The 24,363-nt window shown below is 61.3% G+C and overlaps 7 protein-coding genes across 7 annotated transcripts; 5 read left to right on the forward strand and 2 right to left on the reverse strand.

Moving 5' to 3' along the window:
- The first annotated feature begins 291 nt into the window (after positions 1 to 291).
- Positions 292 to 1,571, forward strand: CHLRE_03g196800v5 (uncharacterized protein). Its single transcript, XM_001693084.3, has 3 exons — positions 292 to 441; positions 761 to 880; positions 1,216 to 1,571. Exons 1-3 carry the CDS (start codon positions 423 to 425, stop codon positions 1,251 to 1,253), a joined length of 177 nt encoding a protein of 58 aa, XP_001693136.1. The 5' UTR covers positions 292 to 422; the 3' UTR covers positions 1,254 to 1,571.
- A 120-nt stretch (positions 1,572 to 1,691) lies between these two features.
- CHLRE_03g196850v5 (uncharacterized protein) lies at positions 1,692 to 6,673 on the forward strand. The gene is made up of 9 exons (XM_043061261.1): positions 1,692 to 2,104; positions 2,230 to 2,301; positions 2,556 to 2,690; positions 3,341 to 3,680; positions 4,156 to 4,349; positions 4,607 to 4,800; positions 4,972 to 5,112; positions 5,363 to 5,533; positions 5,778 to 6,673. The coding sequence occupies exons 1-9, from the start codon at positions 1,982 to 1,984 to the stop codon at positions 5,980 to 5,982; spliced, it is 1,575 nt and encodes a 524-aa protein (XP_042926390.1). The 5' UTR covers positions 1,692 to 1,981; the 3' UTR covers positions 5,983 to 6,673.
- Positions 6,674 to 7,551: 878 nt separating this feature from the next.
- On the forward strand, positions 7,552 to 9,453 carry CHLRE_03g196900v5 (uncharacterized protein). The gene is made up of 2 exons (XM_001693086.2): positions 7,552 to 7,921; positions 8,128 to 9,453. The coding sequence occupies exons 1-2, from the start codon at positions 7,700 to 7,702 to the stop codon at positions 8,677 to 8,679; spliced, it is 774 nt and encodes a 257-aa protein (XP_001693138.1). The 5' UTR covers positions 7,552 to 7,699; the 3' UTR covers positions 8,680 to 9,453.
- A 2-nt stretch (positions 9,454 to 9,455) lies between these two features.
- CHLRE_03g196950v5 (uncharacterized protein) lies at positions 9,456 to 12,431 on the reverse strand. Its single transcript, XM_043061262.1, has 7 exons — positions 11,936 to 12,431; positions 11,528 to 11,719; positions 11,163 to 11,337; positions 10,891 to 11,024; positions 10,573 to 10,776; positions 10,346 to 10,460; positions 9,456 to 10,181 (listed from the first exon to the last, which is right to left on the reverse strand). The coding sequence occupies exons 1-7, from the start codon at positions 12,155 to 12,157 to the stop codon at positions 9,691 to 9,693; spliced, it is 1,533 nt and encodes a 510-aa protein (XP_042926391.1). The 5' UTR covers positions 12,158 to 12,431; the 3' UTR covers positions 9,456 to 9,690.
- A 100-nt stretch (positions 12,432 to 12,531) lies between these two features.
- On the forward strand, positions 12,532 to 15,643 carry CHLRE_03g197000v5 (uncharacterized protein). The gene is made up of 6 exons (XM_043061263.1): positions 12,532 to 12,711; positions 13,127 to 13,219; positions 13,544 to 13,807; positions 13,996 to 14,134; positions 14,335 to 14,525; positions 14,887 to 15,643. Exons 1-6 carry the CDS (start codon positions 12,607 to 12,609, stop codon positions 15,085 to 15,087), a joined length of 993 nt encoding a protein of 330 aa, XP_042926392.1. The 5' UTR covers positions 12,532 to 12,606; the 3' UTR covers positions 15,088 to 15,643.
- A 460-nt stretch (positions 15,644 to 16,103) lies between these two features.
- CHLRE_03g197050v5 (uncharacterized protein) lies at positions 16,104 to 18,334 on the reverse strand. The gene is made up of 6 exons (XM_043061264.1): positions 18,069 to 18,334; positions 17,668 to 17,954; positions 17,433 to 17,505; positions 17,153 to 17,245; positions 16,925 to 16,983; positions 16,104 to 16,710 (listed from the first exon to the last, which is right to left on the reverse strand). Exons 1-6 carry the CDS (start codon positions 18,105 to 18,107, stop codon positions 16,653 to 16,655), a joined length of 609 nt encoding a protein of 202 aa, XP_042926393.1. The 5' UTR covers positions 18,108 to 18,334; the 3' UTR covers positions 16,104 to 16,652.
- Positions 18,335 to 19,911: 1,577 nt separating this feature from the next.
- On the forward strand, positions 19,912 to 24,293 carry CHLRE_03g197100v5 (uncharacterized protein). The gene is made up of 4 exons (XM_001693088.2): positions 19,912 to 20,172; positions 20,771 to 20,877; positions 21,063 to 21,207; positions 21,377 to 24,293. Exons 2-4 carry the CDS (start codon positions 20,780 to 20,782, stop codon positions 22,568 to 22,570), a joined length of 1,437 nt encoding a protein of 478 aa, XP_001693140.2. The 5' UTR covers positions 19,912 to 20,172; positions 20,771 to 20,779; the 3' UTR covers positions 22,571 to 24,293.
- The last annotated feature ends 70 nt before the right edge of the window (positions 24,294 to 24,363 follow it).

The following is a 24,363-nucleotide window of genomic DNA, read 5'->3' on the forward strand; positions in this document are numbered from 1 at the left end:
CTGGGGGCCACTGCAGCCGCATTTGGCACGCACTACACGCTTTCTGTGGGTCGCTTGCACGGAGAGTGGAGTGGTGGTCACGCTGCGGGCTGACCGAGGGGACAATCCAAGGTAGCGACCATCTGATGCTGCCAGCGAAGCAGGAAAGCAAAGAGAGGCCCAGCATCGGTCCCGCGGGTCGATGGAGCGCCTGCGCGCGTCACCTTGCCATCGGCCGCGTGCGCAAAACCTGCTGGTGTTTTGTCTGTAGGGAATAGGGCTATCGGCACAGCCACCTCACATACTTAAGACCAACTAGAGCCCACTGTATCCGCCAGAGCCCCTGCCACAACTTGCTGCACACGCAAGCTTTCTCCAGACCCTCGCGGAACTTGTCGCTCGGCCTGCGGCTTGCCGTCGTCTTAGCCGTGTCTTAGCGCACGATGGCTCTAACGTGGGGAGGTGGGTAGCAGCGGCTTGCAGAGGGTAGCTTGCAGCGCAGCCTGCGCGCATCCAGCAGAGTGCAGAAGCGCTGAGCCAGGGCTGAGCACGTACCAGCTTACTTTATAGCGCACGCACCAAGGGTGCTCCGCGCCTGACCTGAAATCACGAAAGGGGCTTCAAAGCACCCCTTCCCCCTGCCCTGCCTTAGAACCTTCTCTGCGCACCAGCGCCACGTCCATGACCCTTGCTAACTTCGGACGAGCTGCATGATCTGCTTCCTCTTTCCCACCTGCTCTGACACCGCCCTTGCCCTGCTGCACGTTGCTTCACGCCTCAGACATTGGCAAGTTTGTTCTGGCCATCCTGCTGCCACCGCTGGGTGTCCTTACCGAAACGGAGAGCCTAAACAAGACCTTCTGGCTCAACGTGCTGCTCACGCTGCTCGGCTACATCCCAGGTGGGTGCGATGGAACAGGGCACGGGGCAGGGTGGCAAGCATCCCAGGTGGGCTTGTGCAGGTTTGCATGTTTCCAGCTGATGCTTGCTTGCGAGAGCAGCCGGCGCTGGACCGGATGAGAATTATTTGGGGTGGAGATCGGGGGATGGTGATGAAGACGGGGATGGGGGACGGGTCTGGGCCGATGGGGGGTGGGGTGGAGCGGGGTCGCATGGATGGCAAGTTGCGGATCGGGAGTACGAAGGGATGCATATGCACGCGTACGTGGCGCACACGTGCCCTTGACAGTTACGACAGGCTCCCTGCTTACCACTGTCCACTGCTACTGTCTGCAGGCATCATCCACGCAGTATGGGTCATCCTCCGATACTAAGCGGCGCCGCCTGGGAGGTCGATGGCAGCCAGCGTGAGCGCCGGGCAAGGCTGTGTGCGCATGGTGCTGGCTCAGCGCGCTGCTGGTCGACCATGACCTAGACCAAATTTACTGGACTATGACTCGAGGAATTTCGTGATAGGCTTGTTGCGAACACAGTGGTGACAAGGGTAACGGGCCTCGATTGGCTGACATGCTACGATGTGGTGCTGACAAGGACATCGCGCACTCGGTTGGGCCCAACTGCACCCGTGCGCCGTATACAGGGGCGGTATTGCGCCTGCATGAGCGCTTTGACATATGTAACTGTCGTGTCGGGTCCCCATCACACGTTTACGGGGGGAGGGGGGGACACGAGGGGCAGCTCCATCGTGGGTTATGGCCGCACGCCCATGACATGAGCCGGACATGAGTAAAACTCAGTGTCACAGATTCAAGGTCGTGAGAGAGCTACTTCTACATTCTACATACAGTACCTTAAATCTACCAAGCAGGCCAAATCATGCGCGCAGATAGGACAACCGCATAAGTCTATTGACGCTTCTCCTTCCTGAACGTAAAGCCACTGCAAACGAAGTGCACTGAACTTTAGGCTGATATACTTGCAACGTTGATACGCGGGGGAAAATAGCGTCGCGGCAAAAGATGCACTGAGTGAATTTGCCGGCCGGCGGGCGGTTCTCAGCCTCCGCGCCAATTTGCCATCTTTCAGTTTGTGACCTGTTATAATGGAGTACGAGCCAGCAGAATACCAGAAGCTGCAAGTGCGCCAGTATGCGCCACGCGAGCTCAGGGAGACCGCCGAGGGGAAATACTGGCGGCAGTTTAAGGCACCAATTATAGCGAAACAGGTATGTAAAGCTGGATTCATGCCGGAAAACAGCCGCCCCGCCGCCGTGCCGAATGTTGCTCCGAGCCCTATAACTCGCGAATGCTATTGCAATGCGCCGATGATACACCGGTGGTGGTTTTGCAGTTTGGCGGCGTCACGCACATCGACTTCTGCCAACAGTACCCCTATAACCTGGCCGTCACCGCGTCGACACGAGTGAGTGCGCTGCGGCGCCGCAGCTGGCAGTGACGCCTTACTGGCGCAGGAGCTTGGCTGGAGGGTGGCGGTGGATGGTGGGGGCTAGACAGAGCGGGTAGAAAGCGGGCAACAGCCGACGGGTGCCTCACACCGCCAGCCGGAACCCTGCCGCCGGGCTCGCTTGCGACGGCCGCCCTGACCCCCTCCCCCGCCCTGACCCCCTCCCCTTGCCTTCCATTGCGCCCGCTCCTCCACTCCCTCGTACACCTTAGGTTATTATATACAATGGCCTTGCGCCCGCGGTGGTGGGCCGCACCATCAGCCGCTTCAAGGACATCGCCTACAGCGGCTGCTTCCGGAGCGATGGCCGCCTCGTGTGTGCGGGCGGGCAGGACGGCGTGGTGCAGGTGGGATGGAGCTGAGAGGGCCTGAGATAGGGGCTGGTGATGCTAGACTGGTGGTGATGGTGGTGGTGGTGTGTGTGTGGGGGGGGGTGCTGGACCGGTGGTGGTGGTGGTGGTGGTGGTGGTGGTGGTGGTGGTGGTGGTGGTGGTGGTGGTGGTGGTGGTGGTGGTGGTGGTGGTGGTGGTGGTGGTGGTGGTGGTGGTGGTGGTGGTGGTGGTGGTGGTGGTGGTGGTGGTGGTGGTGGTGGTGGTACTGGATTGGTGGTGGTGGTGGTGGTGGTGATGGCGGTGGTGTGGTGGTCGAAGGGCGGGGGGGGGTGATGGGATGAGGGACGCAACCGGTTGGGCTTGGGCTTAGGTAGATGCGGGTGGGTGGGGGTTGAGGATGCGGCGGGAGGGGTATGCGGTCAAGGGGTGTGAGGGTAGGTGCGTGTGGGTGCACTGGCGTGGATCCCGCTCGGGCGTTCCGGAACACTGGTAGCAAGGAGGCGAGCGGTAGGGAATATGCTGCTTGCAGATGCCCCGGACGTGGTGTTGGGCGAGGGCAGGCTGCACTGGCTGAAGGTCCTGTTGCCGAGTGGTCGACATACCTCCCTGCCCACCCTGCGGTTCACACTCTGGCCTCCCTTTTCCCACTTCCCCTGCCCCTTCAGGTGTTTGACGCCAACAGCCGCTCCGTGCTTCGCCAGTTCAAACTGCACAAGCGCGCCACGCGCGTGGCCCGCTTCGGCGCCGACAAGCTGCACGTGCTGTCGGGCAGTGACGACGTGACGGTGCGCTGGTGGGACGTGAGCGCCGGCAGCCAGGTGCTGCGGCTTGATGGGCACCGCGACTATGTGCGGGCGGCGGCGGCCAGCCCCGCCAGTCACGACACGTGGCTGACGGGCAGCTACGACCACACAGTGAAGCTGTGGGACGTGCGGGCGGGCGGCAGCGCGGTGCTGAGTCTGGAGCACGGCGCGCCGGTGGAGGACGTGGCGTTCTTCCCCTCGGGTGAGGAGATGAGGGAGATGAGGGGAGTTTAGGGGAGGAGGGGGGCGGGGTAGGCGGGAGCACGGTCACGGTCATTGCCGTTGACCATGCTGGTAGGGGAACCAGAAAGTTAGTGGATGGGAAGCACGGCAGAACAGGGAAAACAGCGGCAGACTGACTGGCTAGGGAAAGACGGTGGAGGGCAAGCTGACAGACCGAGTCAGCCAGGGCAAGTGCGAGAGACGTTACAGCGGACGTGGCCAGGGCCGGATACGGGTGTGCTGAGCCGATTGGGCCGAACCTTGGCTGAGAGGCGTGAACAATGGAGCCGGGGCAGGCTATCACCTGCACGCATGAACGCGTGCTTAGCAGAGCCGTAGCGTGCACATAATCCGGCCCTCCCGGCCTATGTTGTGTGCCCATGCCTGCCACGCTGACCGTTATACTCATCTATTATTTGGACCTTCTACCATCGTTACCGCCACGACCCCCTCAGGCTCCATGGCGGTGACGGCGGGCGGCAACTACCTGTGTGTGTGGGACCTGCTGGGCGGCGGCGGCGGGCGGCTGCTGAAGCGGCTGGACAACTTCCAGAAGACCGTCACGTGCGTGCGCCTCAGCCCGCTGGCGGGGCCGGACTCAGCGGCGGCGCCGCGCATGCTTGCGGGCTCCCTGGACGGACACGTCAAGGTGGGCGCGTGAATGAGTGTGGGCGTGCGGAGTGTGCAAATGGTCGGAAGGGCAGTGAATGCTGAAGGAGGGATGCACGCATTGGTGTGGGAGTGGTTGGGACGAAGGCACGGTGAGGGCGCTTGGGTTGCTGTGACAGGCAGGTTGATAGCAGGTTGGGGACTGGCATGGACCACCCGCTACTAGACTGTGGTACTTCATGCACGCACATGCTGCCCTCCTTAATTGCCATCCCAACATTCCACACGTCGCCTTAGATCTTCGAGCTGGACTCGTTCCGTGTGACGCACGCCTCCAAGTACCCGGCGCCCGTCATGAGCCTGGGCCTGTCACCCGACTGCCGACTGATGGCGGTGGGCATGGCGGACGGCAACCTGAGCGTGCGGAAACACGCGCGGCCCAAGCGGGCAGGCGTGGGAGCCGGGCTGGGCGCGCCGGAGCAGCGGCAACGGTGAGTGCCGTTGGGTTGCATGGTGCAGGCAGGTCGCAAAGCCCAGGCAAGGCAGTACAGTAGTATCACCTGACATCGTCTTGGCCCCAAGCATTTGGCTACCATAATGTACCTCCAACTTCCTTTTAAGCACCTTTGCTCGTGTCGCTCCATCTGCGCACGCTGACGCAGGCGGGCTCCGCGCCTGACGGCCGCCAACTACCGCTACTTCATCCGCGGCCAGAACAGCCGCGCCGCCGCCTCCGACTACCGGGTGGTGCGGCAGCGGCAGGTGCGGCTGCAGGCGTACGACCGCATGCTGAGGCAGTTCAGGTGAGTTGGTGGGCTGGGCAGTGTGGGCATGGCGCTTCAGAGGGAGGGAGGAGCTGGCGGCCGTGGCGCTGGCGGGTGCTGTGGTCGGAGCGAGCGTTTGGAGTGAAAGGGTTGTGGGCGTTGCTTCCTGGGCATGATGGCGACTTTGCCCAGTGCGAGACAGACTGGCGTCGTCATGGAATGCGGCTTTTGCTACGATCTACCGTAACTAACGCGTGCGCCTTCACCCCCCCCTGTCTTCCTGCGTCAGGTACCGCGAGTCTCTGGACGCGGCGCTGTCCACCCGGCAGCCTGAGGTGGTGGCCAGTGTGCTGGAGGAGCTGGCGGCGCGCGGCGGACTGGCGGGCGCGCTGGGCGGGCGGGACGCGGAGGGGCTGCTGCCGCTGCTGCGGCACCTGGTCAAGTACATCGCAGAGCCCAGGTAGGCGTGGGCGGTGGACGTCTGGGGAGTGCGGGCGGTGGGACGTGGCCTGGCGGCGCGGGCTGCGAAAAAGGAACTTGCGCGCTGCTTGGACACGGCAGGCGGACTAGCCACGTACATCCACAGCCGCATCTGATAGCCTTCCGTTCGTTTTCAACCCCTCGACGTCTCATCCTCAGCCGCTTGCTAACAACCCCCATTCCTTGCCTTCTGCTGTCCTGCCCCACCCCACCCCACCGCCCAGGTACACTCGGCTGCTGGCGGGCGTGGCGCACCGGCTGCTGGACACCTACAGCGGCGTGGTGGGCACCGCCCCCGCAGTTGACAAGGCGCTGGGGGTGCTGCGCGACCGGCTGGCGGAGGAGCTGGGCGTGCAGGACCAGCTGAGCGGGCTGGCGGGCGCGCTGGAGCCGCTGCTGGCGGCGTCGCTGGCGGGCGCGGTGTTTTGAGCTGGCGCTGCTGCTGAGGAGGAGGATAAGGCGAGGGGGGGGATGCGAGATGTGGTTAAGGGGGGCCAGGTCATGATAGTTTGCGACCCTGGAGGATCCTCATGCTGTGGCGCTGAATGTTGATTGCTGAATGGGCATTGCCAGGCTGCTGCAGGGCAGTGTACAACTGGGTCCGAGCGCACTAGCTCATGATGGCTTTGGCTAGGGGCGCCTACCGTACGTCCGTACTTTGCCGGTTGTGGTGCACGCCTGGCGCGCACCTGTGGTTCGGCACCCAAGCACCGGTTACGCCAAGCTCTTGACTTGTAGCGGAGTGGATGGTTGCATGCTGTAGATTGTCCCCTAGTGCATGGGCTAGGGGCCTGGGTGACGCGGGCGTGGCAGCATGGCGCTCGCGTAGTCAAGCGGCCTGGAGCACCGCTAGAGTTGGACCCTGTGAGGCCGTACGGTAGGAAACACTCGAGTGCATGGAGCCCCCTACGGGCGATCGGAGGTATACGGTACGTGTTCTACTGCTAGGGCTATACGCGTATCACTATCAGGCCCTGGCTTTGCTTGTGCGTGGCTGATGCCAGAATGCGCGTGGTTCACGGCGCGGTGCAAGGGCTTAGTGGCCGCTCTCGGTGCCTCTTATGTTGTGAGAGGCGCGGCGCGCGCCAGCACAATGTAACGGAGTTGGAGCTCATGGCAACACACATACACGACTCTCCTTACACAAGGCAGCAGCGATCTGTGTATCATGGGCGCGAACATGCCTGGTCCACCCCCTTCTTTGCCTCGTGCCTCGTAAAACCCTGCAAATGACAAGTGTTCCCCGGTCACGGGAAAAGGGGCTGAGCCCCTCCACAGTCTGAGGCCGAACAACCTCATCGCCCGGCTATCCTCATCGCCCGGACATAGCCGGGGTCGATTTCCACAGGCACATGGCCAAACCAGGTGCCTATCTAGCAGTCGCGATGCCACAGCAGAGCCAACCGCAGCCAGACGCAGCACAGTTGTCAACAGCCGCACTACTTGTCATGCCGCTACGCATGCCCTGCCAGCCCCACCGCGGACCGCTACCTAGACACCAGCCGGCTCCTCAGCCTGCGCGCTTGCACCGCTTCTTGGGCGGCGCTGCGCTCTCCTCCTGCGGCGTGCGGGGCAACACTGTAACAGAGCCCTTGAACCCTGACTGGCTGAACCCTGGACCCTGTTGCTGCTGCCGCCCCCCTGCCGACCCCCTGCCACTGTCGCCCAGCTCCGCCAGCCTGCCGGTGTTGTCAGCCGCGCGGTGCAGCGCCAGCGCCAGCAGGTTCAGGCCGCCCAGCTGACAGAGCCATTGGCGTTCAGGCTATTGAGCTGCTATTGCTGCTGCAGCTGTCCTTGTATCAGCTATGTGCTAGTTGACATGTGGTGTTGCAGCCGCCTTCTAGTAAGCATAGGGCGCTGGCGAGGAATCCGGGCGGTACGGTTCGGCGGTTCCGGGGTTGAGGCGTGCCGAAGGTGGCATCGGCACTTGATTCGTGATTAGGCCGCTGCGCGTGCAGACAAACCCCACCCCACAGGAAACCATTGTCATACATCGACCACTTCTAATCGAGCCCAGTCTTTTGCCCAGTCTGAGATTCAAACATTTAGAAGCGATCATCCCCAGCCTCTGACTGCAACTGTTGCTGCTACGTAGCATTAGGGGCTTGCACGTCATCACTAGGCTCAATTCATTTTACTTGCCGAGATGTCTGAAAACTTTGCTGGCGGGGTGGAGGTGTCGCCCAGCGACCTCCGCTTCCGCTTTCAGCTCAACAAGCAGCTCCTAGCTACCATCACCGTCAACAACCCCAATGGACAGCGCGTAGCCTTCAAGATCAAGACGACCGCGCCAAAGAAGTATGTTGTCCGCCCTAGCTCTGGCGTTGTGGAGCCGCGGTCAAACCAGAGCGTGCAGGTCATTATGCAGGTATGTCGGGCTAGGGGCCGGGCGTTAGGCGCCTTCGCGGTCGGTCCATCGGACAAGTCGCGCGCTAACGTGCCTGGCGCCCTCTGGGGCCGTCCCCAGCATAAGCGCCATGTCTGCAGAAGTGCCTTTCGCGCAAGGTTACAAGTGCATGCGTGAATATGCGCGTGCTGTTGCGTTAACTGCGTGGACGTTCCTCGATGGTGCAGGCCCAGAAGGAGTACGCCCCCGAGTTCGCAAACTGCAAGGACAAGTTCATGGTACAGACCACCGTGCTTGGGGAGACCGAACAGATTGAAAAGGACACGTTCAACAAGGACGTGCGCAAGGACCTGAAGGAGTACCGACTCCGTGTCACCATTGAGGGCCCCGCAGCGCCCCCCTCGCCGGTGCCGGAGGCCAACGAGGCGGACGACGAGGCTGTGGCGCGGTCGGCGGCGCCTACGGCTGCTGCCACCTCCGTGTCTGAGGTCCCCTCTGTTGCCGGGGACAGCACCACGGATGTCCGCCTGCGCACAACGCTGGACAGCCTCACTGCCGCCACCTCGGAGAACCAGCAGCTCAAAGGACAGGTGGAGCGGCTGCAGCGCGAGCGGGACGATCTGCGGCGGCAGCTGGACACCATTCAGCTGTCGGGCGCCAAGGTGCCCGTGGGCGGTGCCGTCAAGCCGGCGGCGAAGCCCTCGAGCGCGCTCACGCTGGTGTACGTGCTGCTCGCAGCCATCCTGTCCTTCATCCTGGGGCACTATGTGCGCATCTAAGCGGCTCAGCGTGTGGCACAGCAGCGGCGACAAGAAGAGCGGATGCGGGACACATGTTGTCAACAGAGGCAGCCGTTGCTCACGGCATACAGCAGGAGAGGCACGGGAGCATTGGTAGGTGTGGCATGCGGCGCACTGAAGATTGAGGTCCCAACCATGACTGCGGGAGTTTACCGGGCCTGACGGCCAGGAACGCGTGTCCATAACTTAATTTAGGATAGGGCTTTCGCTTTTGTGCTCTGGACAAGGCGTTCACGGTACTTGCGGGGCTGCTGAGTGCAGCCGCCTCTGCGTTTGTGGGTGAAGGCTATAGCAGACCCCGTCAACTGCGTGTTGACGCATGGGTGAACAATGTTAAGAAGCTCAGAGCGAGATTGTGGGGCACGTGTGTGTTTGAAAGGGAAAGGGCGCGGCCGTGTGCGAGGAGGGCAGGAGCCTCGGACTTCTGGACAATGGTCACGGACTGAGGAAGAAGGGATGCGGGCCTCGGCATTCGAGATATCTAATTAGGTAGATATTGGGTGCACGTGCATGGGAGGGCGTGGGGAAAGCTCGGGACAGCGTTTCATGAGAACTACTTGCGCTGACGAGTAGTCACAGGGCCAGGCGTCGGTTTGGACTGAAGCGTCGATGAAGAAGGTGCTCAAGCGCAGGTGGTGAATGCCTGACGCATGTATTGCGACGATGCGCCCGGCTGAATGCGGGTGCAAATAACGCCAAGGTTAAGGGCTGGCTGGTCAGTCTGCAATCTATATGTTTAACCCGGCAGCACATCCGCAGGAAATCCCGTTGAGTCAGCCACTTGGCCCAGGCAACCGGATTCCCATGCAAGGGGAACCACATATCTTGTCAGGGAGGAAACTCGGGAGAGTCACAGCCTCACGCATCACGTCCACACAGGATAGCAGCATTCGCAGTCACGGCGGCCCTAATGTGGCGACCCGCTTGCATGCAAGAGCTGAATGATGCTCCGATGCTACCCTCGCTCAGGCACCACTCTGCTTCCTACCATCACCCTGACCGCGCTGCCACCACTAGCTCAGCCCATGCCTGCGCTTGCGCCGCGCTCGTGTACTTAGCCAACCAGTCAGCCGGCAACGCCCCCGCGCCAACGCCCTCTTCCGCCCCCGCCACCATGGCCCCCAGGCACGCACCCACATACGCCGCGCGGCTGGCGCAGCAGCCGCCCTCGCGCACCGCCAGCCGCACACCCCACACATAAGCCTCCGCGGGCAGCTGCGCTCCCGCCCGCGCCGCGCTCGCACCCCCCTTCGCCTCCCCTGCATTGCCTGCCACGCCCGCCTCCTGCTGCCGCTGCTGCTCGACCAGGTGCTCAACGTGCATGACTACCTGCAGCGGCGTTTGCAGCGCGTTGGGCATGTGGCAGTTGCGCCCCAGCGCCGCGGTGGCCTCGGGCACGGGCACGCCGCGCAGCTCGTGCACCTTGGCCAGGTGGTCTGCCAGCTCAGCAGCCAGAGGGCCGCAGTAGGGCACCAACAGTCCTGCACGGTTTTCAGGTGCGCCCAAGGGGCAGTACATCAGATCTACAACTTCTCAGGCTAACGCAGTGGCAAGTACGTTACATCAATGCAAACATGGGCGCTTGGCCTGGCGCGTGCGAGGAGAGGCAGGGGGTGGCCCACTGAAGGCTGCTGCCAGGACTAACCTTGCGGGGAGCGCAGGTCAGCGACCACCTCGCGCACTGCCGCCTCCGCCCGCCAGCCGCCCAGCACCAGCTCCAGCACACGCGCGCCCGCACATGCCCACGCCACAGCCGCGGCCTGTGGAGAGGGGGCGATGCCCGTGAGCAAAGCAGCATCAAGCAAACATGAATGGTATGGAAAAAGCAGGTACCGGTACCTTGCAGGTGACGGCAAGGCGACGGTAGCGCACCGTGTTCTGCGTGACGCGCGTGGCTAGCTCCACACACTTCAGCAGCCCAGCCGGCTGCTCGTCGTCCTCACCACCCCCAGGCGACTGCATCCCCAGACCAAAGGCCGCCACCAGCGGTGCAAGGCGGGCAATGGCGTTGGCCTGCGCGTCGTTGGCGCCCGACAACGGCGGCGGCATGGCGCGTGCGTAGTTGCGCAGGAAGCCCTGTGAGGACGGCAAGGGCACACAGTTGGTAGTTGCTTGGTCGTGTACCGCGTATTGAAGCCAACAACAGTATACGAATGCGATTTGAAGTGCAGACAGCATGAAGCTGCCTACCTTGGTGGAGACATCCCGGTAGCCGTCAAAGCCGCTGCCGGGCCCAAAGGTGGCCTCGAAAGTGTCGGCGTAGTGTCCGCACTCCAGCCCGCCGCTCTCAGCAAGGCTGCGCAGCAGCACGAGCGTCTGCTCGCCTGCAATGTGCCAACAGGGAAGAGATGTAGGCTGTAGAGTGATGCAGCAGCGTTCGCAGTGTGTTCAAGCAAGGTGCACTTGCACCAACATCACGGCATCCCAGTGCAGCGCCCCTTGTCAGTTTACGTGTTGCGCACCGTATGGCGAGTTGCGGCCTGAAGCGTAAGCGTAGAAGGGGCTGCGGGGCGGCTCCATGAACTCACACCCGTACGTGAAGGGATGTCCGCTGTGCCCCACACCCGACATGGACGCCTCGCCAGCTGCTGCCCGCCGCTCCGCCTCGTACTGATCCATTATACCCAGGTCGTACACCTGCATGCAGCAGTACCACCAGCAAGAAGCACTTGATGTGCTGGACATCTCAGACTAGAAAGCTGTTTGCGGCATGACAAGGATAATAAGGTGCGAACACAAGCGGGGGACATCAATTGTACTTTTTGACAGGCATCCATGTCGCCCCACGGCTAGCTATAGCCAGGAGCCGCTTGCCCAGTGCACCCACCCAGTGCACGCCCATGGCTGCGGCGTCCGCCAGCGAGGAGCCCACCACCGCCGACACAGCGCGGCTCTGCAGCAGTGCCGCGGATTGCTGTTGCTGCTCTTGGTGGTGGTGCTGCCAGGGAAGCGCGGGGTGCAGGCATTGGTAGGCCAGTAGTGTGTCTGGGTCTAGGTTGCATAGCGAGGGCTCCGCGTCCTGTACGCGTGTCGATGGTTGCGCGGGGGCAGCACTTGGTTGGAGAGTTAAGCCATTCTAAGAGTGCTACCAGCGGTACAGCGGCAGGCTGCTTCAGATTGCACAACCTCACGCCCCGCCTCGCAAGACCCGCGCCATGGCACGCCAACCCCGCGACTGCAGCAACTGGCAACCAGCTGTGCTCGCGTCCTTGTCCACAAGCCACCTCTGCCTCACCTGTTGTGCGACGTCGTCTCCCAGCACACACGCCACGCAGCCGACCTTGGCTGCCAGCGCAGACGCCTCGTCCTCCAGCTTGTGCATGGCTGCGTAGGCCGCCTGTGCCTCTGCGAAGCGGCCCTCCTTGTTAAAGCGCTGCGCTTGGTCATGCATCTCCATCGCTTCCGCCTCCAGCTGCCGCACACGCTGAGCGGCCAGCTCTAGTTCCGTGTCCGGCATGGCGTCGGCGTCAGCAATGCCTGGCGTGGGCCCAGTGCCGGTGGCGGTGGTGCTGCTGCTGCGCGTCCGCACCGCCTCAGCCCGTTGGGTGGCCAATACACGTGGTGCACAAGAGTTGCGGCACGCAGTAGCTGATGTCAGTGGAGCTGAGTTCGGCCGACGCCGAGCCGCTGAGTGCTGGCTAGCAAAGAGCCCAGACGTGCAGCGCAGGGCACTATGGATGGGCATGGCGAGAAGGTTTAGTAGGTGCACCGGATGAGCGCGCGCAGCAGTCGCAGTAGAATTGAAATAAAATAAACTGCCAATTGCAGGATGCACTCCATACTGCAAAAACTTGAGACTCTCACAGCATCGGCCCATTGCAAGTTCCAGGCCTTATCAATGCTCTCCAGCGCGTGTCTGCTTCTCTACGGTATAAACATTTATCTCACATTGCATCTGTAACAACCATGGACGGGGTGGACGCCACTCCTCTCGTGCCAGGGCAAACGAAACTTGTTGCGCCGAAGACGCGGAGAGGGAGGCGCTTCCTGGAGGCCAGAGCACCTAAAGCGGTGAGTATTGCCTCTTAATAACAAAAAGCCACCTAAGGCACCAATAGCATTTTGCACGCAAGGCGCGATGAGGATTGCAGCCAAACATTTCTGACACCTCTTGTTTGAGGGTACCGCAAGGGACTCGTTGAACTTAATTTGCTGATACGACTGAGCGCCAACGCATAACCGGGGTTTTGCACACGCATGCTGGGGGCGGCGGCGGCCGGGCGCGGCTGCCGCTTGCTATTGCATACCGACCCCGCGTAACATCAATTCATCAAGCATTTCGGCCGTGGTGCAAGCGCAAGCCCAATCCCTCTGCTGTCGGGACCTCCGTGTGTCGTTGCGCTGCCGCACGGTGTCTTGCGACGGTTCCCCGCCGGCACCGCCCCCGCGCCACGCAGTCACTTCTCCCTTTTTCATTCCCTTGCAGATTGAGGATGCAAAGCGGTGTCTCTTCCTTTACGGCAACCAGACCAGTCAGGTCATCAAAGATGTGATCACGGACCTGTACCAACTGAAGCGGGTGAGCGCTGTGCTTGCCGTCGCCGACGGCGTCGCGTGGGGCCGCCGGGGTTGACAAGGGGCCAACGTTGTGGCGAAGGCCCGTGAGCCAGACTCGGAAGGGCTCCAAGAGTTATGTGTTGGCTCTGAACTGCTAGCGGGGTGGGGGTCGGACACACTGTACACTTACCGTCACATCAGTGCTTGCAGCCCATATTGAGCACGCCCGTGCCTCACGCCCCTGTATATCCCGCGCACTCCCCTACACCCCGTGCCTTATCTCCCTTTTCATAAAAGCAGTGGCTAAAACTCCCTCTCGCAACCTCAATTGTTCACGCCTGTGCAGTTAGAGGCGGCGCGCTTCTCTCGGAAAAACGAGAACGTGCGGCCCTTTGAGCCGGGTGGCGAGACAAGCCTGGAGTTCTACTGCAACCGCAACAACTGCCCGATGTTTGTCATGGGCAGCCACAGCAAGAAGCGGCCGCACAACCTGGTCATTGGCCGCATGTTTGACTTCCACCTGTACGACGCGCTGGAGCTGGGGGTGGAGGAGTTCAAGGCCATCAAGGACTTCGGGGCGGCGGGCACAGGCGCGCAGATGGGCAACAAGGTGAGAAGCAGGGGAGGAACAAGGGAAACAGTGGCTTGTGGCAACGGTGGGCGGTGGGTGGTAGCGTGGGGAAAGCGGAGACGCAGAGGCAGGATGTGGCTTTGTGCGATGCCGGGCTAGTGGCACGCACGCGCATGGGCTTGGCGTGCCTTCCCCTAACCTCCTTGCCGTAAACCGCCGCTGCGCAGCCGCTGATCATCTTCATGGGCGAGAAGTTTGAGAGCGTGCCGGCCCTGGCGCTGGCCAAGTCGCTGCTGCTGGACCTGTTCCGCGGCGAACAGGTGGACAAGATCAACCTGGCGGGCATTGACCGTGTCATCATGGCGGGTGAGTAGGCGCGGTGGCGGCGGCGACAGGCTTGAAGGCGGAGTGAGGAGCGATTGCGGCGGGGGCGGCGGGGCAAGGGGACCCGATGCGAGAGGGCGGGGCTCGGCATGAATGTTCAGGAGTTGTACGCGCATCGCACCATATTATGCTATGTGCGCCGCGCTGACAGCTTTCCCTCATGTGTGTGTGTGCGTGTGCAGTGGCCCTGGACGACGCGCGGCTGCAGTTGCGGCAGTACTCAATCCGCTTCAAGAAGAGCGGGACGCGCATCCCGCGCGTGGCGCTGACGGAGATGGGGCCCACGATGGGGCTCAGCGTGCGGCGATACCGGCTGCCGCCCAGCGACATGGTGGCTGAGGCAATGAAGGTCGCTCGCACCGGCAAGAAGAAGGTGAGAGCTGTAGATGAAAGGGGCAGGGGTGGACAAGGGTGGGCATCCGGGTTGGATGCGCGAGGGCCAGGGGCTTGTTGCGAAATATTGGAGCACGATGCACATTCCAACTTTTGCGCGATGAGGATTGCAGCCAAACATTTCTGACACCTCTTGTTTGAGGGTCCCGCAAAGGACTCGTTGAACTTAATTTGCTGATACGACTGAGCGCTTGAGCTGACACTTGCACATGCAAACTCCTACGCCCCATGTTTCCCCGCATACACTAGCCACCCCAGTCATACCCACAGCGGACCCAACCACCCTGCCCTTGCTCACATCCACACGCTTCCCCTGCCCGCTGCTCGTTTCTTGTACGCAGCAAAAGAACGTGTCATCCGACAACCTGGACGGCAAGGTGGGCCGCATCTACATGCCCAAGCAGAACATGGACACGCTGGGCCTCAGCAAGTACAAGGGGACAAAGCGCGAGCGGAGAGAGAGCGCACGCGAGGCGTCGGAGGCCAAGAAGCGGCCAAAGACCGCGACCGCACCCACGACGGCTGGCGGGGACGACGAGTAAGCGCCATGCGGAATTGGGGCTGACATCCGACTGTCTGACCATATTACATTGCTCTTACTTACTTTGACATCTGGGTGGCCGCTGCTTTTGCGTTTGAAGGCGGGGCCTACGACGGTTACTGATTTCTAACTGAACATTGCTGGCAATCCTTGGCATTGCATTGTACACTAGCAAACCAACGTGTGGGTGTCGATGTGGAATTAGGCAGGCGTGGCGAACTGACTTGTTTTTCGGGTTAGTGCAGGGCGCCTACAGGGGCTGAGCGCTTTGGTCTTGACTCTTGTTATGTTATGTTGGACCTGGACTGTAACCGATGACCATGATGGCATTGATGTGGGCGCTGGAGTGCACTAAGTTGACGTGAGCTTGCGCCGAGGGGTAGATGGGTGATTTTGCACCCTGACGATAGGGGTACGCCCACAAGTCCAATGCGTCTGCTACGCACGCTCCTGCGCAGGGCAGATTGGGCGTGGATACGCTCCCCGGCCTTGTAGCCAGGCAGGCTTGTGTTCCACAGCTTGTCGTCAGACGTGAGACACTGTAAGCTGTTCCAGAACGCGATGGTGCGGCACTACTTTGAGAATCTGTCCAGTGAGCCTACCACCACGGCTTACCACCCCGTCGTCCGACTCCCGCATCACTACCGTACTTCGCTAATGTCCTTTCGTAGCTTGTCCAGCTCTGCCTTTAGCCAAGGGCCGCGTATTGCTAAGTGCTAGTGTGCTCGCAACATGGCGAGGCTCTCGTCTGCGTCCGCTGATTCCCCGCTGGCGTGCAGTGGTTGCAGGCCGCTGCTACCAGTGTACCATCCATCGGGGAGGCATCACTCTTGGGGCTCCGCCGCACCGCACCTCTCTCAGCAACAGTCCTGACATCGCTTTTGCTCTGGCTGAACGAGCATGCTGTGGGCGGAGCACAGTCCAATTAGTCCAATGCCTCAGGACCTGTATGCATGGACGTGCGGAGAAACGCGACGAACCCAGAGCGCACACTTCGCCTGTACGGTACAGATTCGCTTCAATGGATTGTTACACTTGTGGGTCTATCCCTGACCTGGGCCCAAGACACGGCCGCCGCAGCCTACCATTCGCTTGTACTGGTACACCTGTCTTACTTCTACCGAAGGCTGCATGACGCGGAATGTATGTCACCTATAGTGTACACGAGCACCTCGCCGAACCCAATCAATCGTTTTATTGACGATGCTCTAAGAAACTAAACGCAAATCATGTCCCCCAGAACTGAACTAACAAGGAGGTGGCTGCCTTATGGCAGGAAAAGGGCTGATCCCGGGTCGTTATCAACCCAGCCACCTTGAAAGAACCAGGAAAAGAAACCACCGGGGTCACCCGGGTCCGGGACCACGCCCAGCCATTACGCCCGAGCCATGAGCACGTACGCTGTGAGGTAGCGTGCATCCGAAGCACATGGCAGCGACGGAGTGACTTGGAACGCAAGGTTAGCTCACATAACCTTCCGCTCATCGGCTCACCTCACACAGCAGCGGCATCCACCATCCACGCCCGTCTGGCATCACTAACCACGGGTCGAAGGGTGCTGCGCCATCACGAGGACGCCTCGTCCTCGCGGCGCAGCCGCTTCGCCAGCTGCATGTCCTTGGGCCTGTCGGGTTGCGCGCGGGGATGTCGTGATTTGTGGTTGTCATGTCGGGTGCATGCTACTGTGGCCACAGTACACTGCATGGCAGTACTGGAGTCGCATTTAAGGTTATGACCACAAGCGTGGACAGCCCGGAACCCCCGGGTATAACCATGTCCTCGTGCCGGCTGGCAAAGGCGCCGCAATCACCTGAGAGTCAGCTAATTCCCGTGCTTACATGATGGTCACGCGCTTGGCGTGGATGGCGCACAGGTTGGAGTCCTCCAGCATGGCAATCTGCGGCAGGGGTACAAGCGGCACACAGCGGGCGTCCATGTATATAACAATCACGGTGCACTGCTTCTCCGAGCGCAGCAACTCCCCGACAGAGCACTGCACCACAAGCCACCCTTTCATGAAGCCCCTCATATTTCTGCGCAGCGTTGCGGGGCCCTGTGCAACTCACGAGGTGGGCCTCTGCCGCCTCCTGCAGGGCCTCCAGCGCATCCGCCCGCCACCGGAACTCCGCCTGGCCGCCGGGAGCGCCCTTGTTTGCAATCTGCGGACGTGAACACAAGTCATAAGGACATGCGCTTTATGCCACGGACCATAAGAAAGGACCATATAAGGTGGCCGTAAGTGCTGCGGCGCGGTGCACATGTGACGCTTCCTGTCACGTGCGTTTTCCATCCACTTATGACCAGCGCGCAGCTTCATTTATTCACCCGCAATGCGCCATGACACACCTCGCGAACCAGCCGCTGGAAGGGGGCGCGGCGGATGAGCAGCTCCGTTGTCTTCTGGTACTTGCGAATCTCCCTGCAAACCGGGCAACGGGCGCGCAAGTACAGTAGGGCCAGAGACTTCCGTCGCCACCCTTCGACACAAACTATGATGCGGACATCGATAAACCATGCCTGTGAAGCCGACGCCACCAAGCAAATGCCGCGCACCGCTCCTGCTGCGTGACACCGTACCTACCGCAGCGCAACAGTGCCGCGGCGAACGCGACGCTTGGGCTTTGGTGGAGGCACCGCGGCAGGCTTCTTGCGCGCAACTCCCAGCGTGACACCCCGACCACGCAAGGGCGGCGGACCACGGCGTGCCGGAGACTTGCGCGGCGGAGACTTGGGCCCCAGACGTCCCGTCTCAACACGCTCGGGCTTGATGCCCGCGGCAGTGGCCCTGGTGGGAGTGCGCTGCCCAACCGCTGTCTGCGCCTTAAGGACCTTTGCAGCCTTCTTCTTGATGCCCACGCCTGGGGGTGACTGCAAGTTCCCCCAAAACACAAGCAAACGCAAATCGGGGCGCTGACAATTTGCGTTTGGGCCTGAGCAGGTCTGACGCTGCAAAGGCATCTCCGCGCCTGTGAGCTGCCGCACCTTCATGTATTGCCTTGAAGTCTGCTTCGTGCGCGCCATTCTGCGTCACTGGGGTCGTCCAAACTCTGGCCAGAGGGCAATGCGTGCGCCTCGAAGCAACCTCTCAGCGTGGGGCGAGCAGTTGTTTAACTAAGCACATACACAAGCATAGGAATTTGCGACAGGACCGCAAAGCCAGCAACCTAGCCAGTGCAACCTAGCTCAACAATTGACTATGTTGTCGCTGTAATCGTTCGCGTCCGCTATAGGATGGCTGGTTTTATGCGTAACAACTGGGTGTGTCTGCGAGCATATTGCACTGCCTGCCTTGCTCTTCCGGTGTGTGGGCCCCCAATGGGCCCTTGGCTCCCCTCCTCTCCCCTCCTCCTGCTCCCCCTCCTCCTGCTCCCCCTCCTCCCCCTCGCCCTGCTTCCCATCCTCCTGCTCCCCCCACTGCCGCCGCCATCGCTCCTGTACAGCACGGACGCGCCCAGCGAGCCGGGATCGCGTTTGAAGCGACATTCACGTCCAAGCCCCGAACTAAATGGAGGCCGGCAAGCGGGCGGGCTGAGAGCTGAAACCAGCACCTCTGCGCCCGTTCAACGCCATTCTGGCATTGGCGCGGCACGGCACGTTAGCAGCGCCGGCCCCCCTGCGGACGCCGCGTGGGCCCGTTCCTGCGCGCAATACTGCAAGCCTCATACATGGCCAACAGTCGACGCAACGCTACGCAAGTGACTCGCAGCTTCTTTTCTCATTAAGCTGCTTTGCAACATCCCGCGAGCAAAAAAGTCACAGGTCTTACGCTAGCAAAGTATTTGTGTCGCGCCCAGGGCCCCTGGCCGCGCCCTAGCGAAACCCTACCCGGCCTGGTGCCAACGGGGCCTGAGGGCGAGCGCCGAGGGGGGCCAGCCATACATCCCATTCATGTACCTGGTACAGCTATGTCGCAGGTTCAAAGCGCCCTTACCAGCGCCCTGCCCTTACCTTCTGCTCGGTTACGCTCTCGTCCTCTCTTACGCATCAACCCTGGTCATCACAACCTGCCGTAGCACAGCTGCACAGCCCGCAGCGTACAAGGCACGTCTTGTATCGTTGCAACGCATGCGCACTGACACAGCTGGGCTATGAAGCGCTGGTGCGCATGAAATCACGTCTAACAAGTCTGCCGATGCACATTGTCCATTCGTCACGCGGCAGAGAGTTGAGCGCGGTGTGGGCTGGGTCGAGGGGATTTCCATGGATAGGATCCCGTGACCGAAGTATCAGAACAGGACCGCTGATGGCACGGAGTGATAGTGCTCGTCAAAAGGAGTCGATTGACACCACTTCGGTATTAAATGGAGGGGTTTTACCCCCCTAAACAACGTGAAACAACAAGGTTGTGTCCGTGAGGGGGTCGGTCGTCCCCTCAATGGGGCCCTGGGGGATTTCGGGGCATGGGGTTTGGCACTCTGTTTCCTAACCCCCCGTGGCTACGGTAACCTTTTTGTCTCCACGGGGGATTGCGGGAGACCGGGAGTGCTGGGTCCTAGGCAAGGGTGAGACGGATATGGACACGAGAGGAGGGGCAGGAGGGGCGCAGGCGAAGCGGGCTGGTCGGGAGCGGCTATGAGCGGCGACGTGCGGCGATGGCTGCAAGAGAGGCGCACACCAGGCGCATATTGAGGGCTTTCATGCATCGCAGATAGCGCGACATTATGACGGGGAAGGAAGCATACCCCGGGAAGGTGTGGGGGAGGGAAATCGGATCGGGTCAGAACCGAGGGGCTGCAGGTGTTGACTAGACAACCGCCAGCCCCATCTTGGTTGGGGGCGCAAATCTCACAAAACAACACAAACTCCGACCGATATGCATACGCTCACAAACAACTTGCGCACGCTTTACAACCACTTGCTGCACTTGGGCGCGACGGCGCACAACTTCCATCGCCAAACGTTTCATCGAATTTCCTAGATCTTTTGATTCAATCTGACAATCCTCTACCTAGGAACGCGCTGCTACGTTGTGGCGCCTTGCCATCCGAGTTTGGGCCCGTAATTCTTGACCCTGACTCACGGCGGCTTGGCGGGGCCGACCACCTTTTGGTGACATTTAACCATACAGCCTCTGTAGACGTTTTCGGTAAGCCAGACAGTTTGTGTGGGGCGCGGGCAGCTTGCGGGGCGACTTTGGTGCCCGAAAGCGTTTCGCGCACGGTCGCTTTCCCGAGAATCCGGCGACGGCTGGGCTGTGGCAATGTTTCTCTGGCATGCCTCGCGGGCTTTGTGCTGCAGCACTGGCGCTGCGCGCGCCTTGCCGCCGGGGCAGCGTCACGCGGAAGGGGAAGCGCCGTGATTCAGACTTTGGGCCCCTGGTAGTACCAGCCACGCTGTCAATAATAGGTCGTAGACAGTACTTCTGCTGTGGCATTTAAGCTGTGCGAAATCTGCTGGTGTCGGCGCATCAACCTGTGCAACACCCGACAGGAGGGTGGGGAGCGCCGGAACGTGCAGGCCCAGTTGCATATTGTAGACATCACTAGCTTTTCATAGTCAAGTCTCTCGGCTTGCACCAATCGCTCATAGTCGCTTCGATTGACGAGAGTCCACTCACACACAGCCGAACGTCGGGGTGCAGGCTTCCACAGAGGTGAAGCTAGGGCAGGGCAAATTTCCGACTCATACTTACACACAGTGTCTCCCGGTCGTCTAAGCGGTAGTCGGCATCTCTTTGCGCGCAGCCCGCGACTATGTCCGGCGACAGCAGCGCCGGCGAGCGCCGTAGGCGATATCCACTGGCTAACATAAAGGGCGGCTGGTCTGCGGTGGAGGACACAACACTGAAGAGGTAGGCCTGCGTAACGCCACATGCAACTAATGGCGCGTCGGTCGGTGTGGTGCACTCCCAGACCGCTTTTTAACGTCGAAGTGATCTTATAGGCAGCTATCTCTATTGCTTCGCACAGCCGGTTGTGCTGCTTGAGGCGCTGTTTTGTGACGGTCGGTCCTCCTGCACACCCCACCGACACGCAGGCTTGTGGAGGAGTTTGGTGAGGGCAACTGGAGCGTCATCGCCCGTCACCTTAACGCATCGCTGGGCAAGCCCTCGGACTCGGGCCGCATCGGCAAGCAGTGCCGCGAGCGCTACAACCACCACCTTCGGCCAGACATCAAGAAGGTGGGCCTCAGCTCCTGAAATAATAGGACTGCGGGAATGCAGAGTTCAAGACGATTTACGCGCATTTTACGTAACGTGCTTGTGGGTGGGTTGAGGTGGGGTGGGACGTGGATGGATGTGCCATGCGGGGCGAGTGCGCTCATGGCATTTTCTTTGCCTCTTCTTGCAGGATGCCTGGACTGAGGAGGAGGAGTCGCTGCTAGTGGCGGCACACCTGCGCTACGGCAACCGCTGGAGTGACATCGCCAAGGTCATTCGCGGCCGTACCGAGAACGCAGTGAAGAACCACTGGAACGCAACCCTGAGGCGCAAGGACGGCGACAAGGCCATCCGCAGCGGTACCGCACCGCAATCGTGCGTGCTTAAGAACTACATGATCCGCCTGCACCTGCTGCCCGGGCCACCAGTCGGCCCGACCGCCGCCACGACGGCACTGCCTGACAACGCGGCGGCTGCCGTTGCACCGCTCCCCGCCAAGCCCGTCGCCAAGCGCGCCCGGTCCTCGGTGGCGGCTGAGTCTCCCAAGGTCGCTGGTGGCGTCCACCCAGCGGACCCGGCGCAGCCCGGCCCATCGCCCTCCTCCTCCACCAGCACTCACGACGGCGTCAGCTCCAGCCCGCACCGCAGCTTTGATGCCAGCGTGGCGTCGCCGGCCGGCGGGGCAGCCGCCAACCGCAAGCGGCCGCGCATCATCACTTTTGCCGCCGCGCCCGACCCGGCGGCCGCTATCGCAGCCTCCACCCTGTCGCGTCACGCTTCGCCGGCGCCCCTGGCTGCAATGCCCATGCAGGACGGCATGCCCATGCCCCTCTTCGCGCCGCTGTCGCTCCTGGCCGTGCCCAACTTAACCGGCCAGGTGACAGCCGCGCCCACGGCGCCCGTGGCGATGCGGATGCAGTTCCAGATGCAGCAGCAGCAACAGCAAGACATGCACCCGCAGATGCAGCAGCAGGTGGCCATGCAGCCGTCCGCGCCGGCCATGCGTCGCCCCAGCCCGCGTCCGCAGCCGGTGCAGCAGCAGCAGCAGCAGCAGCAGATGCGCGGCAGCAGCCAGCCGCGCACGTCGCAGCCACCGCAGCGCGGCTCGGCGCCGCTGGGCTGGGCGTCCGACAGCGCCGAGGACAGCCTGTACGGCAGCCCCGTGTCTGACAGGTTTGTGGACATGCAGTTTGAGGAGGACTACCTGTGCAGCCACGGTGCCGGGGGCCAGAAGGCGGCAGCGATCGCAGCCCCGGCCTCCTATAAGGCAGCTGATGAGACGCAAGGGCAGGAGCTACAGCTGCAGTTGGCGGGCGTGGGCAGCAGCGAGGTGCAGGCGGCGCAGATCATGCTCGCCCTGCGGAGCCTGGCGGGCGGCCTGTGAGCGAAGCAGTCCCCCCCAGGGACGCTGCATTCCAGCTGCCGGGGCACCCATGACCCGTGTGAGCCGCCACCGAGGCATTGGGCGCGGCTGTGGGCGGCCGCTGGCTGCTGCGCTGACTGACAGGTACACGGCGCGGTGCGTAAGGGGCTAAAGAGCGCCTAAGACATAGATACGGAACATTTCCCCACATAAGTTCAGGACATCCAGTGCCCTTGATTGCTTTGTTTGTTCGTTGTGCGTAGCTTTTTGATCAATCCACCTTGTTTAGTCGGACGGGCGTACTGCGTGCGCGTGCGCACGGGACGGATAGGAGAGACTTGCTCCCCTCATCACCATAAGCAAGCTCATGGCTTCACAGGATGTCCGCGGCAAAATGTCGTTTGTTTGTTTGTCTGCGCATCTGTCGGATGCCGAGTTTCGTATGTGCGTGTCGCGTAGCCAGAGCAACAAAACAGGACGGGAGCAGGGCATAGGCATTCGGGCGTTTGGGTTCTACGTGCTTAAGTCACAGTGGGGCCTAAGCTTGCGAAGCCATTGTATTCTTTTCGTATGTGGTTTCTTCAGTTTGTCCGCGGGTTTGCGATAGTGGGATGGGGTAGAATTGCACGCGGACCGCAAGCGTGGGGCCTTGTTGGCGCCCGTTCCTGACACATGAAGCGTGGGACCTGAGGGAGCAACTGCAATTTCTGCGTCTTGCTCCGTCAGGCGGACGAAGACTTTTGAGTAGGCGTGTATGATTTGAGTGCGAGTAGCGTAACCTGAACGTGTCACCTTGCACAGAGAATGCGTGTGAAATGGCAAATTGAACAGTGACTTGGTAGCGAGCGTGTAGAGTGTTGCGAAGACATTAGCGAAACGTGTGCGTGCTGTGCACATATAGTGGCGTAACTCTTCCATATGCTGTAGTGCCTTTCGCTGGCTGTCAAGACCTCGAATGAGAATGTACGTGTCCTTGAACGTGTGTGTCTGTGGTGGCGGAAATGGGGACGGAGCATGGCATGTAGGACACGAACAGGTGGACGACGATGCTGGCAGTGGCATGGCATGCAGCGCGCAAGCACGGTGGTGGGTGATGAAATTATGCAGCGGGCTGGGGAGCGAGCGGAAAGCACGGAGATGGCATGAGGATGGACAGGAGTGGTGCCGCTAACGCGCACGCGACGCAACGACGTGTTGGAGGGCGGGGAGTACGGCGGTGTGAAAGGCCGCGAACGCTGGCTGGAAACACGAGAGTGCGCGGACAAAATGCCTTCAATGATGCTCGGTGTGTGTGCTCGGCGTATGTTGGAGCCAAGGAACCTCCTACCGGCTTGAGGCATGACGTAGATAAGTGCGCCTCGACTGACTAATAAGCACTTGGTTCTTGCGTATGTTATTTTTTGCTAGCCCACAGCGTATTGGTTGTGCGGCCGTACACCTAAACTGTTGAGAGTCGAGTAGAGTTGGCCATGGGGCTGTATCAGTAGTTTACGGCGCAGGTTTGCAGCTGTGCGTTGCGCTCACATCGGGTTGCTGCGCAGCCTTGCTTTGCCCGAAAGTATGTAGGGTGGGTACACGGTTTTGGATATATACGGTGTTGATGGTGCAAGAGGTGGCCTTATCGCTAAGGGCACAGGAACGCAGGCGGCGGCGGCTGCAGGGGTGGATCCGCCGAAAAGGCTTGGCACTGCCAGTCCCGTACCAGCCAGTACGATGGCCACAAATGCTGCAACACAATATGGTCCATGGCCCACGGGTACCGATCACCGCCAACTGCATGTCGGGCATTATGAGGCCGAGCTGGGCTGACTCGA

This window comes from Chlamydomonas reinhardtii, chromosome 3 (genome assembly GCF_000002595.2).
Source record: "Chlamydomonas reinhardtii strain CC-503 cw92 mt+ chromosome 3, whole genome shotgun sequence".
NCBI classification, from domain to species: domain Eukaryota; kingdom Viridiplantae; phylum Chlorophyta; class Chlorophyceae; order Chlamydomonadales; family Chlamydomonadaceae; genus Chlamydomonas; species Chlamydomonas reinhardtii.

Bases quoted from the DNA above. Each gene is read 5' to 3' on its own strand.
- CHLRE_03g196800v5 (XM_001693084.3), top strand. The intron at 881-1,215 runs GTGGGTGCGATG...TACTGTCTGCAG, and splicing joins GCTGCTCGGCTACATCCCAG to GCATCATCCACGCAGTATGG.
- CHLRE_03g196850v5 (XM_043061261.1), top strand. From the start codon at position 1,982: ATGGAGTACGAGCCAGCAGAATACCAGAAGCTGCAAGTGCGCCAGTAT. The intron at 2,105-2,229 runs GTATGTAAAGCT...GTGGTTTTGCAG, and splicing joins CACCAATTATAGCGAAACAG to TTTGGCGGCGTCACGCACAT. The intron at 2,691-3,340 runs GTGGGATGGAGC...CTGCCCCTTCAG, and splicing joins GGCAGGACGGCGTGGTGCAG to GTGTTTGACGCCAACAGCCG.
- CHLRE_03g196900v5 (XM_001693086.2), top strand. From the start codon at position 7,700: ATGTCTGAAAACTTTGCTGGCGGGGTGGAGGTGTCGCCCAGCGACCTC. The intron at 7,922-8,127 runs GTATGTCGGGCT...TCGATGGTGCAG, and splicing joins GCGTGCAGGTCATTATGCAG to GCCCAGAAGGAGTACGCCCC.
- CHLRE_03g196950v5 (XM_043061262.1), bottom strand. From the start codon at position 12,157: ATGCCGGACACGGAACTAGAGCTGGCCGCTCAGCGTGTGCGGCAGCTG. The intron at 11,720-11,935 runs GTGAGGCAGAGG...ACACGCGTACAG, and splicing joins GAGACGACGTCGCACAACAG to GACGCGGAGCCCTCGCTATG. The intron at 11,338-11,527 runs GTGGGTGCACTG...TGCTGCATGCAG, and splicing joins CAGCCATGGGCGTGCACTGG to GTGTACGACCTGGGTATAAT.
- CHLRE_03g197000v5 (XM_043061263.1), top strand. From the start codon at position 12,607: ATGGACGGGGTGGACGCCACTCCTCTCGTGCCAGGGCAAACGAAACTT. The intron at 12,712-13,126 runs GTGAGTATTGCC...ATTCCCTTGCAG, and splicing joins AGGCCAGAGCACCTAAAGCG to ATTGAGGATGCAAAGCGGTG. The intron at 14,526-14,886 runs GTGAGAGCTGTA...TCTTGTACGCAG, and splicing joins CTCGCACCGGCAAGAAGAAG to CAAAAGAACGTGTCATCCGA.
- CHLRE_03g197050v5 (XM_043061264.1), bottom strand. From the start codon at position 18,107: ATGGCGCGCACGAAGCAGACTTCAAGGCAATACATGAAG. The intron at 17,506-17,667 runs GTAGGTACGGTG...CCCGGTTTGCAG, and splicing joins CGCGGCACTGTTGCGCTGCG to GGAGATTCGCAAGTACCAGA. The intron at 17,246-17,432 runs GTGTGTCATGGC...TCACGTCCGCAG, and splicing joins TCCAGCGGCTGGTTCGCGAG to ATTGCAAACAAGGGCGCTCC.
- CHLRE_03g197100v5 (XM_001693088.2), top strand. From the start codon at position 20,780: ATGTCCGGCGACAGCAGCGCCGGCGAGCGCCGTAGGCGATATCCACTG. The intron at 20,878-21,062 runs GTAGGCCTGCGT...ACCGACACGCAG, and splicing joins GAGGACACAACACTGAAGAG to GCTTGTGGAGGAGTTTGGTG. The intron at 21,208-21,376 runs GTGGGCCTCAGC...CTCTTCTTGCAG, and splicing joins TTCGGCCAGACATCAAGAAG to GATGCCTGGACTGAGGAGGA.